The 19,242-nt window shown below is 41.4% G+C and overlaps 3 protein-coding genes across 3 annotated transcripts; 2 read left to right on the top strand and 1 right to left on the bottom strand.

Annotated features, from left to right (window-relative positions):
• The first annotated feature begins 874 nt into the window (after window positions 1-874).
• duox2 (dual oxidase 2) lies at window positions 875-2,799 on the top strand. Its single transcript, XM_054619582.1, has 7 exons — window positions 875-1,024; window positions 1,143-1,200; window positions 1,295-1,429; window positions 1,641-1,848; window positions 1,954-2,168; window positions 2,262-2,452; window positions 2,788-2,799. Exons 1-7 carry the CDS (start codon window positions 878-880, stop codon window positions 2,797-2,799), a joined length of 966 nt encoding a protein of 321 aa, XP_054475557.1. The 5' UTR covers window positions 875-877.
• A 1,302-nt stretch (window positions 2,800-4,101) lies between these two features.
• Window positions 4,102-11,953, bottom strand: apba2a (amyloid beta (A4) precursor protein-binding, family A, member 2a). The gene is given in 14 exon segments (XM_054619581.1): window positions 4,102-4,188; window positions 5,136-5,276; window positions 5,351-5,470; window positions 5,849-6,061; window positions 6,216-6,395; window positions 6,577-6,762; window positions 6,853-6,939; window positions 7,560-7,705; window positions 7,796-7,835; window positions 8,092-8,196; window positions 8,430-9,428; window positions 9,430-9,483; window positions 9,485-9,686; window positions 11,871-11,953. Coding segments are annotated over 14 exon segments (2,628 nt in total). The 3' UTR covers window positions 4,102-4,116.
• A 673-nt stretch (window positions 11,954-12,626) lies between these two features.
• On the top strand, window positions 12,627-19,170 carry fan1 (FANCD2 and FANCI associated nuclease 1). The gene is made up of 13 exons (XM_054620228.1): window positions 12,627-14,044; window positions 14,124-14,264; window positions 15,202-15,403; window positions 15,487-15,720; window positions 15,805-15,936; window positions 16,028-16,136; window positions 16,245-16,364; window positions 16,497-16,661; window positions 16,772-16,934; window positions 17,024-17,127; window positions 17,216-17,410; window positions 17,841-17,969; window positions 18,119-19,170. Exons 1-13 carry the CDS (start codon window positions 12,850-12,852, stop codon window positions 18,254-18,256), a joined length of 3,027 nt encoding a protein of 1,008 aa, XP_054476203.1. The 5' UTR covers window positions 12,627-12,849; the 3' UTR covers window positions 18,257-19,170.
• The last annotated feature ends 72 nt before the right edge of the window (window positions 19,171-19,242 follow it).

Below are 19,242 nucleotides of genomic sequence, written 5' to 3'. Positions count from 1 at the left end.
TACTGTGATATTTCTACTACATTTCTATGTAATACACTTTGTTAGTTTAGCAGAAAGATAAGACAGGGAGTTTAATTCTACAGCTGCCACCTTTTGTGATGAACACAAAAAAACTTTACATAACTGCAAACTTAAGTAAACTTACCTGAGTCTTACCCACTGGAGAGGCTGAAGTGTAGTAGTGCAGAAGTAGTTGTAGTGCAGAAGCTTAAGTGCAGGTGAGGGATGGTGCAATAACTAGAAAGCCAACTTGTATTGCACAGCTTGTCAAAAACTGCATGTGACCTGTGTTGCATAAATGGGAATGGGCATTACCTCTGAATCACACCTCTTTTCCACAGAGTTCAAGTCAATGCATCCTCCTCCTCGGTGACACAAAGGCTGCCGGGGGTATAAAAGAAGTGTATGTGTCCTCAACATTCACACTTCACTCTCCTCTTCTTCGGCCGTACTCGTCTTTCGACTTTCAGGTAAGAAAGATCTTTTGGATTTTGGTTCCATTGATGGGTTTTATTTGAAGCTTTTATTTACATTTAGGGTCAAATGAATGAATTCAAATCAAGAGCATCTATTTACATTACATCTGTTGATGTGGTGAAGTGGGTGCACTTGAATTGCATGCTTTTGTTTATTATACAAATGCATTCATTTCTTTGCGGCAAAGATACACTGTGACAGGGAACATTTAACAATATAACACGAGTCAGACATGGTTGTGCCTCATCCTGTGCCATGTTTCACAGCAGTAATATACGTCCCATCCTGTATCTGCAGAAAGGAACAAGTGCTGCTATGTCTGCCTCCAGAGGAAACTGAGAGCCCTGCCACTAACACTGTCTTCTCTGTTACACTGTCTAGTCCCAGCTAAGGAGCTAAGATGACTTTCTACGATGACATTTACCCATTCTACCCTCTACAAAGGACCTCCTTCATCTTCAGTGGCCGCTTGCTCACCATTATTCTGGTCTTTCTTGTGCTAGCGTTCAGTCTTCTTCTCATTCTGCCAGGGATACGAGGGAAGTCGGTGAGTGCAAAGCATCACACAAACTATTACTCACTACAACAACCACAGAATTATTGTCTCCTTTTTTGATTCAATGCACCTTGAATAATTTAGATTCTGCTCTTTATGTTCCTATCAGAGGCTGTTCTGGATGTGTCGAATAATCCTCAGCTTGTTCATAGGAGTGGTGATAGTGGGTGAGTTTTGTATTCTTGTCATTGTCGTTGAATAAATCACAGATTCTCCTTTTCCTGCCAATGTCACTCATCCCTTTGTATCTCTTCTCTTTAGTGCTAAACTTTACCAACGACTGGGCCGAGGCCAGAATGACCACTAATGCCACCTACAAGTCTTTCAGCAACGCGGTGGTTAATGCTGACATCGGCTTGCACGTTGGACTGTATGGCATAAATGTGACACTAAAGGGTGAGTCACTGTTTCTGTTGTTATGTGCAGATATGTTTATTGTACACTCATACACTGGCAGCTCTAATGCTTTGAGCAACTTAGAATTGTAAGATGTTTTCTCAATAGTCCAATAAAGTAATACTGCAAGTTCTGTCATTAAAACTACAACACCAGTTTGTGGAATTTTAGGTGCATCTGTCATAAATGTGTGCCCGTTTTCCTCTCACAGGGAATCCTGTTGTACAGTTCAATGAGACCATTGACTACAATGAGATGTTCACCTGGCATGACACTATGGAAAAAGAGTATGAGGAAGCTCTGGAGAAAGGTTTACCCAACCCCATCCTGTACATCGCTGAGAAGTTCACCCTGAGCAGCCCATGTGGACTCATCTTTCAGTACAGATTCTCTGGAAGATACGCCTCTGCAACCCTATGGTAATGATAACTGCAAACAGTTTGAACTTCTATTAATAAACTGTCAGTTTCAGCAGCCGAATGTTAAAAGTAGCAGAGATTAAAAATGGCTGCACACTTTCACAGGACGGCCTTTTGCTGCTGGATTCTCGCCAATATCCTCTTCACCATGCCGGTCATTCTGTACGCCGGGTACATGATGATGGCCACCGCTGCCTTCATCTTCTTCTCCATGGCCTCCTTCTCCACCATCATGAACGCACCGCAGTGTGTTTTCTCCATCGGTACTGACTCCTTTGAGATCCAGTACAGCCATTCATTCTGGCTGGCTCTGGCTACAGGTAGAGATTGAGAAGCTGCACATTAATTTCATATGTTTTGTAATGTCAACTGGCACATAGAGCGTGATTTCTACTAACTGAAATGATTTCCAGGTGTGCTGTGCGTCATCATCGGGATTCTGGTGGTGATGTTGAACTTTCTTGTACCAGAGAAAATGAAAGAGGCTTTCAGTGTTGGCGTTGACAGTTATGAAGACGAGGATGTTTCTTATGGGGAGGGCTACCTTAATGCAGTTTTTCTTGATGGAGTGACAGTTTCACCACTGACATCAAAAGTCACGGCGGTAAGTGGTGACACTAAGAGGGTAATTCTCTCTTTTGACACATCTAGCAATGGATTAGTCATTATTCACAAGGAGCAACTATGCTTTATTCATTGTCCTTGTATGAATCTGTTGAAAAATGTGTCTTTGATATGCATTCATTGTTGCAAAATACATATTCAGCTCTGTGATCAATGCTGTATTAATAGGGGATGGAAGATTGAAGCAAGATGAATCACTGCTATTATGTTACTATGACCATGAATCCTGCACAATAATGTCCATTTAGTATTTAAGGAAGTTATATCCACATTTGCTGCTTGTTGCCTGACATGATTTTCTTTCTGTGTTTTTAGGAGCGCATATGAAGACGTCCTGGTTTCCCTCAGGGGAATCCAGCTAATACTTGAAGATATTTTTGCTGAATGTGTTACAGGAGTGTCTAATTTCACACCTGTTTGAATTATCTTTACGAGCCTGTTATGTGTTATACATCATTTAACTGTAAATAGTTGTGTTTGTGAAGTTCATTGTCATGGTGCAGTGGTTTTAAGTACTGTATGTGAAGTTGTATGGGATCCATACACTGTGTATATACACTAATCATTACTGATTATAGGCCTAATGTTGTTCAACTCTTTTTTCATTAGAAATGAAAAAAGACACAATAATTTATAGTTTAATATTGATTACATTGTGATAGCCTCTTCAGGATTTCTTGTGAGATATGCATGTTGCCACGGCAACAACACATGGTCTAATTTGTGCATAGTTCCTGAGCAGCTTCATTGTTTGAAGCATCCTTCCTTAACAGTTTTTGAGATCCAAATAAATGTGAAAAAACGAGAGGAAGAATGAAAACCAAACTGCTTGGATTAGAACAATTGATTAATTTCTAATAGAGGAAAATGTACTTTACATCTTGTCTGTAAGTACTTTTTTTGCAGCACCTCCATAATAAAATAAAAACAACAACAAGCATTAATCTGTGAGATTGTATTCTTAGTGTGTTATATCTTTACATTCATTCAGTAATGTACATTTTGATACATTCTTGTACTGTACGCTCTGGTAAAGGTACTGATCACCCATACTGCATGTGAAAAGTAGGTGTGTCTTTGGCCTTCAGCATCACCATATACACATAGTTTAGTGCCTTTGTACAGCATATTATTATCATATTTTAATACTTACTGTAATAGATTATCATATGGGATTGTGAATGAATCCCTGGTCAGTGATTCTTCATAATAACATGCATATACTGTAGGAGTAATATGGCCTTTCCAACCAAGTCCTTGAGTAGTCCAAAGTATTTACAGTAGTAGTACATTGTTAAACTCCATACACATTATAAAAATGACTAAATAAAAAATAAATGCACTAATTTATCTCTTCATAAGAAAATAATCATGACCTTAAAGCTACTTCTCTTCAACACCAGAAACTCACGCACAGTACCACAGAGTATTCACATTGTAAGGCCATTATGACAATGTAATTCAAGATAAAACCTGAAAATGAGAACTGGATGTTCTTTACAGCATTGCAACAAGAGGCCGAGAAAATAAAATGATAGAAAAATAAATTCCCCTCGTCCCACTGAGCCACCTGTCCATCGTCTGTCCATCGGCTCCACACAGCCAGACATGCACAACTACAGTGGGCTGATCCATGCAGGGTCTCTATATGTAGACAGGCGTCTCCTGACCCGTCAGCAGTCTGAACATCACAGCAGGCATTGTCTTCATGTTGATCTGGCAGAGATGAGAGGAGGGGAACAATTACACTGTCAATTTAAGAGGCCCTGTCCTCATCACATCACTTGAATCAAGGCCTAATGTACTCTCTTCAGTTCCACCAGAGAGTCAGAGGAGACCTTGAATCCATTAGCGAACAATAATAAGCTTCTTTGGTTTTAAAGGAGAACCACACCAGGAGAAATTGAGTTAACACACACAAAAACAATGACACTGTGTGATAACAGCTGGCGAAAGGTGTAAATAATAGAGTGGGAGATGCAACTTTAAAGCTCACTTATTACGAGTTATATATTGATTAATTAATCCCTACAAGAAACAAGGTGTAAATATTATACTTTGTGGTTTATGAGGGTTTGTCCTCCGGACTATAAATTAACTTTAGAGGTGCTAGTAGGTGGATTTTGTACCAAGCTAGCTGTTTGCCCCTGTTTTAAGTCTTTATGCTAAGCTAAGCAGCAGCTGGTGGTAGTCTCATATTCACCGTTTAGGCATGAAAGATCATCCAACTCCAAGCAAGAAATTTAATAAACAAAAAAAAATGTTATGCCAAACTGTTGAAACACAGTTTACATTTGGGGGTATATAAGGAAATGCACTATAATTTGTAATAAATAAATAAGGTAATAAATTACCTTACTAAGGTTGACAGTGTAATATGAATGGAAGTGCATATTGCTTAATTTCTGACCAGGCAAGGCTTCTCAAACAATCATCCCTCGAATGCTGGACTCTTACTTTACTTTTGCTCTTTTACTGATTTTATTCATGAATTAAATGCATGCAAGAGTACAATGATGTAGGTAACCAAAAGGCTGTACCTTTAACTAACCGAAAACTGATCTAATCTGTAGGTATGTCTTTAAAATGCCTGCATGGTACAGTGATTTGTGTGGTGCAGTAATCAGTGAAAATTGCTGTCTTGTGGCATGATGTCTTCTTACCTCACCCACTGAGACAGACAGGGTTTGAACAATCTTCTCGTGTGCCATGGCCACAACACTCTGACCATTTATTTCAATGATTCTGTGTCCAACACGAACACCGCCGCGTTCAGCTATGCCACCTCGCATCAGACTGCAGATCTGAGGATGTGAAAAAAAAGATACTTTGCGTGGTTAGCCTAAACCTCAAATTTAGTGTAATGAGGGTTACTCACAATGCCATTCTGCACACTGAAACCAAGCTGGAACTTGAGATCGGGTCTCTTGATGAGGACAGTGGTGACAGGAGGGCAGCTCACAATACTCAGCTTCACCATCACCTGATTCTTCAGACCCTGGTGCAAAAACACATGAAACACATTCATCTTAAAGTTAATTTAAAGGAAAACAAATTCCATGAAAAGACCAATACCAAAACTAAATTTAGTATAATAAGTTTTATCTGAAGCCAAAGCCTGATATAATTTATTCCTCCATTAGTGTCTGAATAAATATTAAAAAGATGGGAGCAGCAGTTTGTTTTGATTTAAACCTATTTACATCTTCTTGAAAAATATTACCACTGCATTAAATCCACAGCTATGAATAATCTGCAACAGTCTGTTTGATTAGCATTTTCTAACCCCCAGGACATTGTTTATGTTGTGATTTATCTTTAAAAGACTGAATCAACACTGAATATGTGTAAACCAGAGGTCCCTGATGCTGCGTACTTTGATGATGCCCTGACAGGTGGCAAGTGGCAGCCCCACCAGGCTGGTGTCATTGATGGACATAATCTGGTCTCCAACACTGAGTTTTCCGGAGCGAGCTGCAGGGCCGCTGTTCAGCATGCTGGCCAGGATGACGGTGGGCAGAATGGAGCCCCAACCGGACTCCACGATCACCACACCGAGGATCTCCCCTTTCTGCTTCTCCACGTTCAGCTGGAACAAAGAGGAAGCCTTTTCTTAACGTACATACATTTCGAATGTCAAGGTTTAGTAGATTTGTGAGGTTCTGGGACAGATATTTATGTTTAGGGAAATCCATCTGTCACCATCCACAATTTACCTGCGGCCAAATAAAAAAATGTCACACCTCTTTACAGTTGTCTGAGTTTGAGAAATGGACGAGGTCATCGTGGTACATTTCCTGGGAGTTGATGATGTCACTGTATTGCTTCTGGCTCAAGTCGGTCGGGTTGATGCCGTTGGCTCGCAGGAACTCTCTGTAGGCCACGCTAAAAGCCTGCCCGATGGACTGTGCAATGAGCTGTGCCTGTGGGAAGGGGAGAGTTTGGGGAAAACTACTCAGCAGAGAGGCAAGAACAGTCGACAAAAACACAGGGAGGTGAGACACATCGCAATGTTTTAGTGACCAAATAACAAATATCTAAAATAAAACAAAAGTAATAACACCAAACTAAATATGTATGAGCAGTTTAGCAGCAAACACTCACATCCTCTGACTCAAAGACATAGCAGATCATCCTGTACTGACTCTTCCCTTCGCCGGGGGAGTCGGGAGATTCTGAGAAATCCTCTGATGAGGCCTGAGACATGCGCCTCCGTGCCATCAGAACCACAATACTGCCAATGTCGGCGATGTAGGAGATGGTCCTCAAGGCACTGTCCATCATTGTCTCCTACGGAGCAAAAGACAATGACAATCATTATCTCTGAAAATAGATTTGACACAGAAGGGCAGCTGAATCAACGCACAAAGAGTTACTAACCTGTGTGTCAGCATTCAGCACTTTGACAGCTTTAGTAGAGATAAACAGATCCACCTCTGTCATCATTTGAGAGTCTTCATCCTGGCTCTTTGGAAAAAAATGACATATTATTTTGATCAGACATTTAATATTTTTGAATTTTCGAATGTTTGTCTCAGAATGCAAACTTTCAGTATTTATATAAAACACCAGCGTGTGCAGGTGAGCAAAAAAGCAATGCAACAGCTCCACCGTGTGGTAGAGAAGTGACTCTGCTGCATGGCCTACACAAATGAATCAGCTGGCAAAACAGGTTTACCTTTGTATACACTTAAAATTGCATTCAAATCCAAAGTAAAAGCCACTTTGGGAGCCCAGGCATCTTCCAGTGCTAAAGAACCTTGTTGTTATATGCAGAGACATCATTTGTAATTATCACACCTGCAAACACACACTCTGGGGAATAAAGTCTCTCTGAAGACATCTTGTCTGATGGCAAAAATCCCAAATCAGCATCAACTTTGAATCAATTCTTCTTTTTTTTGCTAAATGTGTTGCTACATTCTTGAGACACAGACACAGAAAGAAAGCAGCTTATTTGGCAGTGTAATGAAGGCCCTCTCCATTACAAGCAATTGTAGCACTTTGTATACAGGACTGTTTCACTTTAATATGTATAAACTGAATCAATGGATGATAACGACTGTCTCCCTGAGGACGTAGATTACCTTGATACGGCTGACAGCTTCATGGGCCTGGGACATGCGGACAGACTTGGACGGGTTTTTATCAGACAACACCTGAGTGCAGCCAAGGTAGTTAGCAGCAAAGATGATCCCATCAATAAGATCCTCCGGCTCACAGGGACCTGGGACTATGCAGTAAAACAAAAGGGCTCTCAGTGGAAAACATTGTAATGTGCTGCAAAGATTCATGAAAAGTCAGAATGTTATGAGATAATTACCGTCCTCAAAGCTGGGGAAAGAAGCAGCTTCCTGTGTGTTCTTTAAAACAAGTTATCATGTCAATAGCTTAGACTCAATTGGACAATTTTGTTATGGCAATAATAAAAGGAAAAAAGACATATCAGCAATATCAATAATCATAGTAAATATTTGTTAGGGCATTCTCCAAACGTTAGAGGGAATAATAAAAAAAATGAGATTATAAAGATGGCAAAAGACAGAGTAGTTATCAAAAACTACATGGTCATAAATGAAAAGTGTTTGGATCACATCTTAATAAGTCATAAGTCTTTACCTTGGGTGTGTTGCTGTCCTCTGCAGGGACAAACTCTGGACACGGAGGCCTCCTCGGCTGCTCTGGCACGACCTCAGGTGTCACAGCCGTGATTGGTTTCTCACCCTGTTGTATACAAACATGTGCTTTAACTTCAGCAAGCCTTGTTTTAAATGTTTCTTATTGTCCTGTGTAGATGATAACCCAATGGGGGAAAAAAAGACTATTTGTGGCAAAGCATGTAATTAAAAATCGTACTTAATTCGCTCTGGGACACAGAGACGGTAGATTGTGCAGAAACAAACACAAGACAGAGGGGATGAGATCGGACAAAGCTCTGCCCTATTTGCATTGATTACCTGCTGGGGTTTCTCTGGCCGTCTCTGCCTCTCCTCAAGAGGCTCCCTCTGTTGTTCCGGTGTGTGATGAGGAGCCAGGGATGGTTTGATAACCCTGGGTTCACTCTCTCGGCTGTCAGCAGAGGAGGGACTGGGTCTGGGAACAGGGGGAGTCTCTCTCCGAGGCGGGGCCTTCTGGGTGTCAGCGGGCAGCTGAGCATGGGAGTGACGAGGTGGTGGAGGTGGGTGTGGCCTACTGGAACCAGACCTGGCTTTGGTCCGCACAGCTGCTTTTTTGCTGTCTTTTAACAGAGTCTTTGGACGCTGTTCAGTGCTGTTTGTCGTGCATCCTTTGATCCCAGAAGCAATATGCTCCGTGTCCTCTCCTGTTCCCTTCCTCCCTCGTCCTTTACCCTGCCTCTCCTTCTCTTTTGCCCCCATGTGAGAGGACTCACACTTCTTACTGGCTCCTGGGATATTATGGTTTCTTGTGACTCGAGTGTCATCTTCTCTTTCCCTTTCATCACCTCCATTTCTAATTATTTTATTCTCGTTGTCCTGATAAAGGCTGGTCTTCATTTGAACACTGTCCTCTGTCTCCTCTAAATCCTCTATAAATTTGGCCCCATCCAGCACCTCTTCTATCTCTTCGTCTCCATCACTGAAGAAGAACCTGTTCTCCTGGCCCTTTCCCACCTCCCTCTCTGCTTCATCCCCTGCAATGGGAGCACAATGCGACCTAAAGCGATGGCCTGTTTTGTGAGGCTTAGTGCTTAGTGATTGTGATCCCTCACACATTTCTGTGCCGGGATGAGGCCTGGCAGCGAACTGGTCAACAGCACTGCTGTTCTCATTAATATGATCACCTACTGCATGCTTTATATAGCCACCATCCTCAGAAGAGTACTGTTTGTAGTACCTCGTGTCCACAACGCCCTCCTTGTTCAAATGCAGCACCTCATCATAGTCCTGCTCCACATCAGAGCCCACGTTGTCGTACTCAGAGCAGGTGTCCTCCATTGTCCTCAGGACTAGGGTCACAACTCATGTAATAGTGGCTTTCAGGGGCAGGAGGGAGTCAGCTGGTCGTTGTTATCATCCTTCAAGGTACACAGCGGTTTATCAGGCGCCTCCCTCACTAAACCTTGCTGCTCTTCTTGGCTCTGTTTACTGAGTCCTGGACCGCGGCACGGAGGTCTGGGCGCCAATATTTTGGTAGTAGTTCCTCTCCTTTTTCCATGAGCAATAACTGGCCCTGTAAGCCCGCTAACCTCAACCCTGCGAACATTAAAAGAAAATCAAAAATTTGATTTTATTTAAATGCATTATGCTCTCTGAATATTTTCACTTCATACCTTCAACAGCACATTGCCTTATTTTGTAGAAATGAAAAATCCTTGAAATACTAATACAAGTTATTACATCAAAACCCAACAACACATTCCCAGAGCATATCACAAGCACTTTACACTATACCAGTTTAATAATAATAATAATAATAATAATAATAATTTACAATAACATATAATCAAAACATTTGGAATGAGATTATGTAAGAGTAAATGTCTCTGATTCACACTTCAAACAAACACAACACTTACAAGCAGTCATCACTTATTTAGTATTATTATTAAGTCCTAATAATGTACATCCATTTATGACTTCCACACATCTAACAACCCACAGCCGCCATCTCACTCCTTTCATCAAGGCCTGCTGTCGTTGTTTGTTATCTGGCTTTGTTGCATCTGCTTTAATTGCGTCTTGATGTCCTGCAGAACAGGAAACATGCAGCAAAACCATTTTAAGAGAGTCAAGCCAGCAGCATGGGATCTTTTTCTGATGTGAAATAAAAACTATAAAAAAAATATATCCTCACTTACAAACTGATCCCTGAGGCATTTATATAGTGTGGTTAGTGTGAGTGCCAGATTTATGATCCATGACTTATGACTTCTTAGGAAACCCATTTGTGGAATAGTAGATCATTATTTTGACATTCGAGCAGCATCTCTGAATGGATGTTTGCCCTGGACTAAGGCACAACACTACATCATATATATTCGCAAATGAACAGACAATGCCACAATTCAATAAGAACAAAACCCTCTCTTGTGGATAACGTATTCCTGCACTCCTCGCTCTCTCTCTCTTTTATGATATTTTTAGTAACAAAAAAGAAAAAATCCCAATACAACACTGTTAATCAAAGTCATACAGAACTATACAGCTGATACTTATAGATTAATCGATTAGTTGATTGATTGACTGTTAATCTGCAATACTTTTTATAACCAATTTTCAACAAAATAAAATAAAATCCACTGGTTCCAGCCGCTCAAATTCATAGGTTTCTATGACACACACTTTGAGTTTTGGACTGTTGGTTGGACAAAAAAAGCTATTTAAAGCCATTATTTCATTGGGCTCTGGAAAAATGTGAAAATGATCAATGAACCAAAGAATTGGCAGATTGACTGATAAATGAAACTAATAGATAGCTGCAGCTCTATGAAAGACACCAACCAAAATTATATTATAAAGGAGAATTCATCAATTCAAAATAACAAAAAAAAGCTAAAACATTTTCATTTATTATGGAACAATACGCAGGCTTAGACTGACTATTCCTTAATAACACCATTATGAATTCCCTGGGTCCATTAAACAAAATGTGATATTGCTGTTCTCAGTCTGGAAATAAAGGCGTGATCACTTGATTTGTACTGAATCTATTGGAGCTATTACACTGAACACAGTGGTCTGAGTGGTCTGATCTCCACCCAGTCTAATATGCCAACACCCTCATCTAAACATGAATCATGTAAGCTTTAGGCTGAACTGGGAAAAAAAAAAAAAAAAGCTGTGCGATTGCGCTGTTTGGTGCACAATCATTTGGATATGATTCAGGTTTATCACACTGAAAAAAAAAAAAAAAAAAAAATCCCAACCCTTCACAGTGTTGATCAGGTGATAATGCAAATGAGATTATGGTATTATGAGTAGCAACAAAAACCACCTCTAATACAGGACAACACGCGGACCTAATCATGACCTCTCCATGGTGCTGAAGTGCTCATTAAAAACAAGGCTCAGTATTTATGATTTCACGCATTTCGCCCTGCCCATGACGTCTTTGTGCTGGTATTTCATAAACCCATTAAGCTGAACTTTTACCGCAGCTGCAGGAGTGGTTGTTGTGGTTGCTCCGGGTTTCTACACAAGTGGACGCCGCATTCCCATCTGCTTAAATATCGATAAGATAATCGGATATATGGCTTTTTCCTGCGTAGGCTATATGGCACGCAGTGATGGAGCTGACTCCCCTGCACACACACTCAGAGAAACACACACACACACACACACACACACACACACACACACACACACACACACTCACACACTCGGCTGCTTTCACCATCTGGAAGCAAATATGATCCTGCTGCTGCAATTCACATCGACCTTGATTTGAAGCATGGAGACTGCACCATGCTGACATCCAGCTTTGTGTGGCTGATGTTGTACCAGAGCAGCACATCCAGCATTGTCCTCAGCTCTGTTATCGCAAACCCAATATAGGCCTACATGCATCACTATTACATTTTTTCCCCCCCTCTCCATCCATACACAGACAATCCTATGTGCCACTTACCAGCATCAGTCCTGTCGGCGGCCCTCCTTGTAAAATGCCCGTGTGCTGATCAAATCAGATTGCTCTCCGGAATGGTGATTTTTGAATAAAAGCCGCACAGCAGCCCAGGAACCTGTGTAGAAAATACACTCCCCATCATGTGCTCCCTGCCTCTGTGCCCTAACAAATAACACAGATAGAGGCATAATAAGCACATATTGTCAAACACATGCCTTAATAATTTACCCATATCATTATAGTTTAAAACACAGCAGCTCAACTACATAGAAACAGATAATAAATACAACATATTATACAATAAAAATAAAAATAAAAATAGAAATAAAAATAAAAATAAAATACAGTATAATGTGTGATTTGTAAATGTTTTGCCGTAATTTCCCATTGATTTTAATTTAGAAAACAAATATATATATATACAAATTTATATTCTACATCAAGAAATATATTTTTTAAATGTATTTTACCTGCGTTAAGGTAGTTGAGAAGATATCGATGTAGTTGGGATCGATTGGTACAGCCTGGACGGCACTCTGCGCTCCGCTGGTTGAGCCTGAGGAGCGGGATGGTTCTGCTCAAACACTGCAGCTCTGCTCCCGGTATGTTAGCTGCTGTGTTTTTTAATTGGCAGTCTTTTAAATGAATGTTTTGGGCGTTTTTTCTAATGCATGTGTGAAGCCCCGACATGCACAACTGTGTGACAATTTAAAATGAAGTGTTTCTTTCTGAGTTAAGTTAAAAAGAGCCATAGCATTATCCATCGACACTGTCCACACTACCGCCTGCATCATGACAGAGAGAGCCCACAAAGACACACTCAGACGGGGTTTGTCTTTGTCCAGGAATAAGAAGAAAGGCAAAGTCAAAGCTGGGACTTCTGCCACTGCTTCCACCTCATCATCTCCCATCACCTCGTTCTTCAGCAGCCAGCCTCCTCCTAAGCTGGCCTGCCCCCTGTGTGGCCAGTTTGTACCAAGATTCAAGATCAATGAGCACATTGATTTGCAATGTCCGAACTTTGAGAGAGGAGACAGCAGTGCCGCCTCAGCAAGCGATAGTGTTGTGCCAAGCATCCAGCTGTCACCCAGGAGGAATCCCCCAAAGTCCCCAGAGCTGGATCCAGAGAATGAAGAAGAGGTCAACGAGACAAAGACCAGTCCTTATTTTAAAAAGAATAACTCTCAGCAGGCACCGCGGGAGATAAAAAGTAAAAGTGTGGTCAGGACGATTGGCCTGGGAAGTCTCTCCTCCAAGTTATCTAGGAAATGTCGTAAGGTGCCTGAGAGGACACAGACGGAGAGTAAACATGCACCAATGTGTCCTGAAAATGAGATATGTTCTTCTGAGACACTCAGCAGCTCACAGAAAGAAAATCTTCAGAGTTTAGATGACAACAAAGACTGTGTGACGGTCATTGACCTTACAGAAACTAGTGACGATACTCCAACTGCACTGGAAGATCTATCACGTTCACATAAAGGACGAAAACTTGAACAGAAAGCATCTAAAACAGAGACTGTCCTGAAACGGGTTGCTCCAAAGCTGCGCTCTTCTTCCTCCAAACTAATAAAGAGAAAGAAGGAAACAACTTCCACTGGCAGGGTGTCTGATTTCAGAAAGAAAGCTAAATATGAGGAGAGCAGCGGGGAGCCAGATGAGGTGTTATGTAGTCAAAGTTTAGCAGAGACAACTGACACAGACCGGCTTATAACTGAGGTACCTTCTACCAGAACCTGTGACGACCCTTTGAGTTCAGAGGAAACATACGAGGAAGGTGCTGCAGCGATTATTTGTGATTCACTGTCCGAGTCTGTTCCTGAGAACACCGCTAGCAGTGACCAGGAGAGCTCTGAGCCCCCACGGCTTCCCTACTACATCCGTAACTTCCTGACCGTACTACGAGCTGTCCTGGAGAACGAGGACGACCGGTCACTGTTCAACCAGGAGGATATGTCACTCGTGCAAGCATTCGAGAAACTCTCAGGTATGCTTACATATCACTCAGTCGTTGTTATTGAATATAAGTAAAGTCTTTTCACTAACATGTGTTTTTACTCTCACAGTCATGGGGCAGAAGCTGTATGTGAGACTCTTCCAGAGGAAACTGAAGTGGCTCCAAGTAAATAAACTGGACTATGAAGAGATATGCACTGATCTGGGACCTGTTGCTCAGGAGTTGGTTCGAGGTGGTTTCCTACAGGCAGGTAAATAATCTATATTTCTTGACATTTTAGAGCATTACATTACATTACATTACATTACAGTCATTTAGCAGACGCTTTTATCCAAAGCATCTTTAGGAGAGTTAGCAGAAACCTCTTGAATTATTGGCATTTGTATTTGTATGCCGTTAATGTGTTGGTGACATCTTTCCAGCTTTTGTTATGAAACACAATAACGTTAAAATCTGTCTCAACTTCTTAACACTTCTTCATCCCCCTGATTTGTAACTCTTGATCCTGTATAGATCGTAGGGAGAGAAGGGCTGTACTCGACCACAGAAAACCTTGTCGTCCAACATCCATCACGACTTATAAATTGAGTTAATTTAATCAACGGAATTGCAAAACTGAGTTTCTCCACAAAGAATTACACAAAAGTACAACTTTAAATCTTGTTTTCCAGACATGTGCTCATATGTTTTGGGGGAAATGAGTGATTAAGCATGAAAAAAAGCACAAGGAATGACTAAACTGACTAAGACGAAAACAAGCAATTAGTTGACTGACTGCCCAAGAGGGGGCAGTCCTAAGCGCTGTTCTGCAAAAAAACATCTCTGCTTATACAATGAACAAATTGATGAAATTGGTAAAAAAAAAACAATTGGTATTTATTAAGCAACACCAGGTTCAAAAGGGCCCCAAACTCTAGAACAGTCTTTCTGTTGAAGTTTGTCTTTCCACCTCAGTGACTTATTTAAAAACATTTTTTTATATACTGGTATTTCCACTTCAATTGGTCTACATGTGCCATGCCACTTTTGACTTTACTATTGTACCAGTCATTTTTGTAAAATTGTTTGGAAAAGAGCTTTACAAATTAAATGTATAAAAATGAATGTAATTTATCTGGCTGAAAGACCTGTACATTTTCTGGTTTTCTCTTGTTAATCCCCTCCTGTGCTATTTTTGTTTACCAAAGAGAGTGACCTTCAGGATTTGGGGGAGGCTCTGGATCTCCTTCCTGCTCCTGAACTCAAAGCTCTGGCTAAGACTTTCCATCTGGGCAACTCTGGGACTCAGAAACAGCAGCTAGTGGACGGACTTCTGCGTCTGAGCAGGCAAAAGTCCTTTTTCTCTCTGAGCCCTGCTCAGTCCAACATTGGGGCTGTCATCCTCAAAAGGTGAGATGTTCAGATACATTGTGCTCATTCGCTGCACCCGTATCACGGTAACGATCTCACCCCTGTTCTCTCTGACCTTACAGGGCGAAGCAGCTTGCAAGTTCCTGTGTGCGCCTGTGTCGTGGTCCTCGAGCTGTCTTTTCTCGCATCCTTCTCCTCTTCTCTCTGACGGACACCATGGATGAAGAAGAGATGGCGGCTGGTGGGCAGAGTCAGCTCTTCACCATCCTGCTGGTTAACTCAGGACGCCTTGCCTTCCCAGACTACACAGTGCAGCGTAAAGCCAAGGTGTTCCGGGACAGAGACGATCTTATCAGGTGCCGCTCTGCCAACAGTGTTAGATGTAGTTATATCTACGCAGCATAGCCAGGAATAAATACTCATGACTCCGTCCATCACAGGTATGAAGCATCCATGCGAACCCTGCAGGAGGTGGTCTCAGCTATGCAGGGAGGTCAGTGGGAAGAAGCCATGGAGCTCTACACTGCTGCCAAAGGTGCCTGGCAGGAGCTGAAGAAAAACCATGACCTCAGGTGACATAAGTATTTATTTGCTTCCGTCTAAAACAGAGATATAGAGTCCCTGGATATTGTTAGATGTTGACATTACCATTGTGTTGGAAAGTCACCAGGAGGAGCTGCCTGTGTTCCTGCGCAGCTTCACTACAGGATGGGCCTACACTCGGATCTTATCCAGAGGGGTGGATATCTTGCAGAGGCTACGTCACTACGAGGTTTTCTGACATTATCCGCTTACACTCCGACAGGAATTCAACTAGTTATGGCGGTGAAATGATGTAAACAATACTTAAATATATAGTGTGTCTACTTTTGTGTTACAGGAAGCGGTAGAGGAGCTGCGGTCTTTACTGTTGCAGTTTGTTTACTGTCCTGACAGCCGAGGGCGTTGGTGGGACAGACTGGCACTAAACCTTCACCAGCACCTAAAACAACCTGAGCAAGTGAGCACCAGTGTCTGCGGTTCCATTCACCTCTTTAAGACCTTTTCATCATTATTTCTCTTTGTGTGACAGTGCGCTTAGCTATATTATGTTTTCCTTTTTTTAATGTTTTTTTTTTCCCGTTGCTCCTAGGCTGTTTGTGCTATCAGAGATGGGCTATTGGACCCTCTGGTGCGAACTGGACACAAACTTTCTCTTCACCAGAGAGCTGTTAGGATGAAAGAGTCTGCCAGCTTGAAGAGGTATCGCCTTCAACTTAAAGACCTGCCCACCATCCAAGTCCAAGATGTCACACATGTGAGTTTAGCACAATATGTCAGTATTTGGGTTACTAGGAAAAAGTGGTAAATGTTTGGTGTATGTAAAATAGTAGATATATGAAATAAAGTTAGTACTTTTGTCTACAGGTGACCATCCGGGGACAGCTGTTCCCTCATGAGGGCGGCACGGGGAAATCAAAGTTTCTTCTACCAGCAAATGGTGAAGGGGACGAGGGTGCTGAGGCCACTGTGATATGCTCTGTGGAGGAGCTGTCTTTAGCACATTACCGCCAACAAGGCTTTGATCAAGGTAAGCAGTGTTGCTTCACATATTTAAAATATAAAATTTCAGTATCCGTTTAACACCTTAACATTGTATTGTCATTGTTAATGTCATAGGGATCCATGGAGAGGGCTCAACATTCTCAACATTGTTTGCTCTTCTGCTGTGGGACATCATTTTTATGGAGGGCATTCCAGATGTTTTCCGAAATCTGTACCAGGTAAAGTAAGCTCGGTCTCTATAATATTTGCAGGATATCTGTGCATTCACTTTATACCAGTCAAACTCATCTTCCTTTCTTCTCACAGACATGTCCTTTGGATCTCTACACTGACTGTTTCTATGAGAACAGAAAAGAAGCGATTGACTCTCGTGTGCAGTTACTCTGTGAGTCATCAGTGGAGACGCTGCATGACATGTTGGAAGATGTTTGGACCTCCCAGGAGGGTAAAGTGTGTTCACTGGTCAGCTGGGAGCGTTTCTCATCCCTGCAACACGCACAGGTATTTACTGTCACTCTTGTAAATATACACTCAGGGGCCACTTTATTAGACCCACCTGTTAAATCTAATGCAATTCAATGCGACAGCTCTGCAATAAATTCAACCTTCACAAAGATGATTATGTTGTGTTTTGTTTGACACTATCAGCGAGGTGTTCATTTTACTATGGTACACATAGTTTACAGTAGTGTTGAACTTGACTTCATTATAGTTAGAGGTGTTTCTAATATTTTGCTCACCACATTTAACACCAGAGGGGAATGATTATTAGAAACACATTTCAATCCATTTACAAAACCACCACTAACTACAACCTCAGTGATAAACATTACATCACATCATAGTTTATAGAACTGTGACTTTTTGTCTACATGTGTAACAGTAGGTGTGAACATGGTACTAACAAACCACGTAAATACTACATTTGCAGTCTCTCGTGTCATGCCTGGGTGGAGCCTTCTTAGGAGGGATAATAACAAGAATGTCCAAAGACTACAGACACTGCCGTGGAGGTTTGCCTGATCTAGTGGTGTGGAACACTTCAAACAACACCTACAAGGTGAGTTCATATCATATTCTGGCTCTTTGAATTACATATTTTCCTGTGTGTATGGATTCATAAACTCTGTTATACCTGATTCGTTTAAGTCTGGTTACATGGGGTATTCTGCATTGTGCAATATGACAACGGGTGTCTTGTTGTTGTAGCTGGTAGAGGTGAAGGGGCCCACTGACCGGCTGTCCCAGAAACAACAAATATGGCTGGATGAGCTGCAGAAGCTGGGGGCTGATGTGGAGGTGTGTCACGTGACGGCAACTGGAGCCAGAGGAGCTCGTCTGGAATAAAAAGACACAGAAGAACTGACTTTGTGGTCCTAAATGAAAACACTGGCAGACAGGAACAAAAAAAAAATGTCATTTGGAGCATATGTTGATGTTTACCTAAAAAAACTCAATTTGTCTTCCATATATCACAAATGTAATCCTACTTGAGTACAGGGAGTCTCATGGCAGGAAACGTGCCTTGTGATGTGTGGCATTAACATCAGGAAATATACTGCCTTCCCCAGGAAGAGGTGCATCCTGAGATGAGGATCAGAAATAGCTTGCCTACAGATAATCAGAGCTGATGCATGACAGGACAAACATCCAACAACCACACCAAACTGATGGTGTTTCCTTTTCTTTGGCAACACTATATTCTCAGGATCTCAGGTTGCCAAGCAACGAATACTCACATTTAGCTGGCCGCTAACGAATGGTATGACAGCTCTGCAGGTTTGTTATGAAAGTAATTACTGTGATAATATGGCTATAAATATGCTGCTATGCCACTACTCTACCAGAGAATGGAAATAATAGGGCTGCAATCAATGATTATTTTTATTATAGATTCAACCGCTGTTTGTTCTCTCCCTGAGCATTAATTGATTAATTGTTTGGTCTATAAATGTCAGAAAATGGTGAGAATTGCAATTTCTTAGAGCCAAAGTTGTCGTCATCACATTGCATGTTTGGTGCAAAATGACAGTCCAAAACCCAAATTATTCATCTTACTACAACAGCCATCACATAAGACAAAGACAGGCAGCACATCCTCACAGATAAGAAGCTTGAACTTGGGACTGTTTTTTGCATTTTTGTTTTAAAGAGAAAAGAATGAATTGATTATCAAACTAGTTGCCAACTGTAATTTAAGTGTAAATAAATGAAAATATAATGGTATTAACTTTCACTGAACTGTCTTGGTAAGTATAATGTAAGACACTGTAATATTAAAATATATATATTTATATAATATTACTGTTTTGTAATGATCTGGGGGAAATGAT

Source organism: Anoplopoma fimbria, chromosome 19 (genome assembly GCF_027596085.1).
Source record: "Anoplopoma fimbria isolate UVic2021 breed Golden Eagle Sablefish chromosome 19, Afim_UVic_2022, whole genome shotgun sequence".
Classification (NCBI taxonomy): Eukaryota; Metazoa; Chordata; class Actinopteri; order Perciformes; family Anoplopomatidae; genus Anoplopoma; species Anoplopoma fimbria.
The sequence above is the reverse complement of the archived record's forward strand: the minus strand, read 5'-3'. Positions and strand labels throughout refer to the sequence as shown.

Bases quoted from the DNA above. Each gene is read 5' to 3' on its own strand.
- duox2 (XM_054619582.1), top strand. From the start codon at position 878: ATGACTTTCTACGATGACATTTACCCATTCTACCCTCTACAAAGGACC. The intron at 1,430-1,640 runs GTGAGTCACTGT...TTCCTCTCACAG, and splicing joins CATAAATGTGACACTAAAGG to GGAATCCTGTTGTACAGTTC. The intron at 2,169-2,261 runs GTAGAGATTGAG...AATGATTTCCAG, and splicing joins CTGGCTGGCTCTGGCTACAG to GTGTGCTGTGCGTCATCATC.
- fan1 (XM_054620228.1), top strand. From the start codon at position 12,850: ATGACAGAGAGAGCCCACAAAGACACACTCAGACGGGGTTTGTCTTTG. The intron at 14,265-15,201 runs GTAAATAATCTA...TGTTTACCAAAG, and splicing joins AGGTGGTTTCCTACAGGCAG to AGAGTGACCTTCAGGATTTG. The intron at 17,411-17,840 runs GTATTTACTGTC...CTACATTTGCAG, and splicing joins CATCCCTGCAACACGCACAG to TCTCTCGTGTCATGCCTGGG.